Below are 3757 nucleotides of genomic sequence, written 5' to 3'. Positions count from 1 at the left end.
CGGCGCGGGGCGCCGCGGGCGCGCGCGAGAACGCTTTGGGGGGCGTGCGCCGCGCAATCACGTGACACCGCAAGCGACCACCCGGTAGAAACCGTGGTACTTTAATGAGCCCCGTACAACGCGCGCCGCCGCGGCGTCTCCGCGCCCGCCCCGCGCGGCCCCTCCTCAGAGATCGGCGCGAGCGCCCGCCGCCCTCGGCGCGTACTTGGGCATCAGTTCGTGGATCCTGCGGATGAAGTCGGATTTCTCGGCGCAGCCCTTGCACGCCTCGCCCCAGTCGTCGAGGATCCGCCGCAGCTCCTTGACGCGCAGCTTGCGCAGGTCGGCGGTGCTCAGGTCGATCTGCTTGTCTGCGGGGAGAGCAGAGCCGCGCTCAGCCCGCGCCGCCCGGGGGCTCCGGCGGCGTCACCACGCGGCGCGGCGGGAGCACAGCGCCGGGCTGCGGAGCTCCACGGTAACCCCCAAAGCCCACTCGGCTGCAGCGCGGTAGCTGTCCTCCGCGGGTTAGACGGCGCGGAGGAAAGGCGACAAGTGACAGAAGGCCGGCTGGGAAGCCACGGGGCGTTAGCGCAAGAGAGGAGGAGCGCAGCGACCACGGTCCGGTGGCCGTCTCCAGGGGATGTAAGGGCAGAGATGGGGGAGAGCGGTCAGAAGGAGGCGCTTCCGTGGCTGTTCTTCACATTGGTTGTCGCAGGAGGAGTACGGCACCCCGGAACGCGAGATCGAGGAGGGCGGTGAGGAACCGCGCTGCAGGCAGCGCCCCGGACAGGCACCAGAGCCGGCGAGAAGGCAGCGCCCATCGACGCTGGCAGCACCAGCACAGCACAGCGGCCCTGGCTCAACAGGCAGCATCCCGGGCCCAGCCGCACCGCGTGCTGTCCTACCGGCCGGATCCCGAGCGGGGCTTTGAGCGCAGCGCTGCTGGCGCCCGGCAGGGAGAGCGGTGGTTCTGCAGAAGCTAGAAGGGGTTAGTGGCCGGCAGCCCCGCCTGAGCATCCCATACAGCTGTCAGGGGATTCACGGACAACAGCCCAGGTTGTGCAACTAACCAGGCCGCCGTCCTCTCTACAACTTTGGCGTGCTTCTACCCAGAACCATCCAGTATCCCAGAAGGGCACCCGCGTTTCCCCTTACGCTGGCAACTCACCATATTTTAGTTCGCAGATCTGACTGTCTTTCTTCTTAAGTTTCTCGCAGATCTTTTCCACGGGGATGTGGTGACTCATGGGTTTTGACACCTCATTAATAATTTTGGTGGCTGCATCACTTGTGGCCCCAATATAATAGCACTAAAAGGAAGAAAAAAGCGAGGTGGAGATGCATGGCAATAGTCTTCCAAAAAGAGGTTTTTCTATCCATCTCTTTGCAGCCTGACGTTTACAGTTACAGAACTTTCCAAGGGACTGCCACAGGAGGGCAAAAGAAAGCCTGACTGTGAGCCAAGGGTCACTTCCCACTTTCCCGCACTGCTTTGCCGCTGTCCCGTTTTTCAAGTTGTTAACAACTTGAATTGGATTACTGAAGCTTTCTGCATGAAAGGACACAGACTTTCTGAGGTAGTGCCCCTCTTTTTCTGGTGGTGTCCCTCTGCAGTTCTCTTCTTAGCAGAGCTCACCTGGTTTTACTTAGGGCAGTTTGGTTTTCCTGTAGTACTCAGCTAAAAAGCGTAAGCATTTTAACAGTTTATGTAACACTCCAAATGCAGTCTGACAGGAAAGTCCTACAGCAAATAAAAGCTTTGTAATCCCCAGCCCTTTGGTAACAGGGAGAAATAAGGTCAGCAGTGAGACGTCTGTTGACAGATAGACGTATTTAAAGTGAAGTGCATGCGACAAGGTCATACTCCCTGTCTCCTCTTCCAACAACAAAAAATTACAGGACCAGTTGTGGCCACAGAGCCAGGAAGAGCAGCCCCCAGGGAGGGACGTCATACAAACACAGAAGCGCTTGCTTCCCCTCGTTTGCCAAGTGTTCTACACCTTATTTCCTCCAGAGCCAACGCTGCCGACTACTTACCAACCGGTTCTCTTTGCCTTTTGCTTCTCTGCAGGATTTCATGAGCTCCTTTTCGATACTAGCAGGTGTGAACTCAACATCGTTGTCCTTCAGACTCTGGTAGAACCTCCCCAGGAAGGTGACACACACTGGAAGGGAAGACGGGTGGAGTTACCTGTCACTGCAAGAATCTCACGGCAGCTCTCAGAAGCAGGGGAACAGAATAAGGGATTTGCAGATCAGAACGTTCAGAAGCTGCGTTAGCAATCAGTGACTTTGCAGGTGTTGCAGCCCATGTGCCCCGATAGTTTTGGCGGGTTTCTGACAATCTGAAAAAGCAGATCCCTGGAACTGTCCGGTGACTTCTGCACGCTGGACTGAGTAAGCAGCAGGATTCAGCTGTGGGGGTGCAACACAGAACAGTGCTGAGGAAAAAATGGAAACCTGACATCCTATTCTTGCTGCTGTGGTAAGCCACTTGTCAGACTACAGGCTTCAAAACCAGTTCTGACTGAAAACCAACTCATCTAGGAAGACAATCAACTGCAAAATCAGTGATATCACATTACTAACGACAGTACACACTGGAGTCTGTAATGGGATTGTGTACAGTTGTTTCCAAGAGAAAAAGCTGTAACACGATCACGTGCTGTGCCCACTTGGCACATTTCTCTCCTCATTTCCCACAGACTTCTGCACCAGTTTCAAACAGGTTCAAAGAGGCTGAAAGATAATAAAACTTCCACAAGCATGCCAGCAGCAAAGAGGACAGAGCCAAGCCCTGCTAATGGGAAGGGCACGCACAGCTCGGTCCTTACACACCCCCCCCCCCCCCCCAAACCCTTCCAGTGTCTGGAAGTCAGGCAGCTTGTGCTCCAGAGGAAGCACAGCACAGGGAGGGAGGCAGCTACAGCATCCAGCGGGATCTGTGCAACAGCACTGCGAGCCCTGCAAGCTCACAGAGTCAGGTTTCACTTGCTGTGCTGCTCGCACAAGCGGCCTGCGAGCACCAGCACCACCCGCGCTGGAGATCTGTGCCCCACCAGTTCCTGCAGCAGGAGCTGGAGGTTCCCAGGTCTCCCGCCGGCCTGGCCCTCCAGGAAAGGTGCACGCTGTGCGTGTCCCAACGGAAAGGGGCCAGCAAGCCTCGTCGTGAACTTGTGTTCAACTCCCCACATGAGCGCGGAACGCAGGCAAAGGCAGGAAATCAACAGGGACCGCCCGAAGCCAACTGAAAACTGACTCCCGTCATTTGAAGCTGGCAGTAATTACAAGCCGGGCCGTTTAGGAAAACCTTTCTGTACGCATACAACGCCATCATTTACCTCACATCAGTTTGTCTCCAGTCACAGACACACACTGATGTCCACTGTGCGCTGTCTGGAAGTGAAAACCTTCGGAAAGAACAGAGACGCTGCAGGCAGTGCCCCCGGCGGCCGCGATACGGCTGCACGGAGCTCCGGGCCCGCGGCTGCGCTCCGTGCCCTCCTGCGAGCTGAGGAGCGGCCCCGCGGAACCCCCACAGCGCCCAGCTCCGCCTCGAGCCGCCCCGTCCCGCGCCGGGATCGCCTCCGTCCCAGCCCTTAGGAGCGCTGCGCTTCGCACTGCCGCCGCACACTGAGCTCTGCCAGTACGCGGCACCGCCGGGACGGGACGGGACGGGACGGGACGGGACAGCGCCTCGCAGCCGGAGCTCGGGCAGCGCGGGGCGGGGCAGCGCCGCCCGGCTCGGGATGGGTCTCGGGGAGCCGGCCTCGGGAGC

General features: G+C 58.4%; 1 protein-coding gene across 1 annotated transcript; it reads right to left on the bottom strand.

Annotated features, from left to right (window-relative positions):
- Positions 81-2144, bottom strand: MANF (mesencephalic astrocyte derived neurotrophic factor; the record flags this gene model as incomplete). Its single annotated transcript, XM_021409789.1, is given in 3 exon segments — positions 81-350; positions 1148-1289; positions 2017-2144. Coding segments are annotated over 3 exon segments (455 nt in total), but the record flags the coding sequence as incomplete, so codon positions are not given.

This window comes from Numida meleagris, chromosome 11 (assembly GCF_002078875.1).
Source record: "Numida meleagris isolate 19003 breed g44 Domestic line chromosome 11, NumMel1.0, whole genome shotgun sequence".
In the NCBI taxonomy this organism is placed as follows: Eukaryota; Metazoa; Chordata; class Aves; order Galliformes; family Numididae; genus Numida; species Numida meleagris.
The sequence above is the reverse complement of the archived record's forward strand: the minus strand, read 5'-3'. Positions and strand labels throughout refer to the sequence as shown.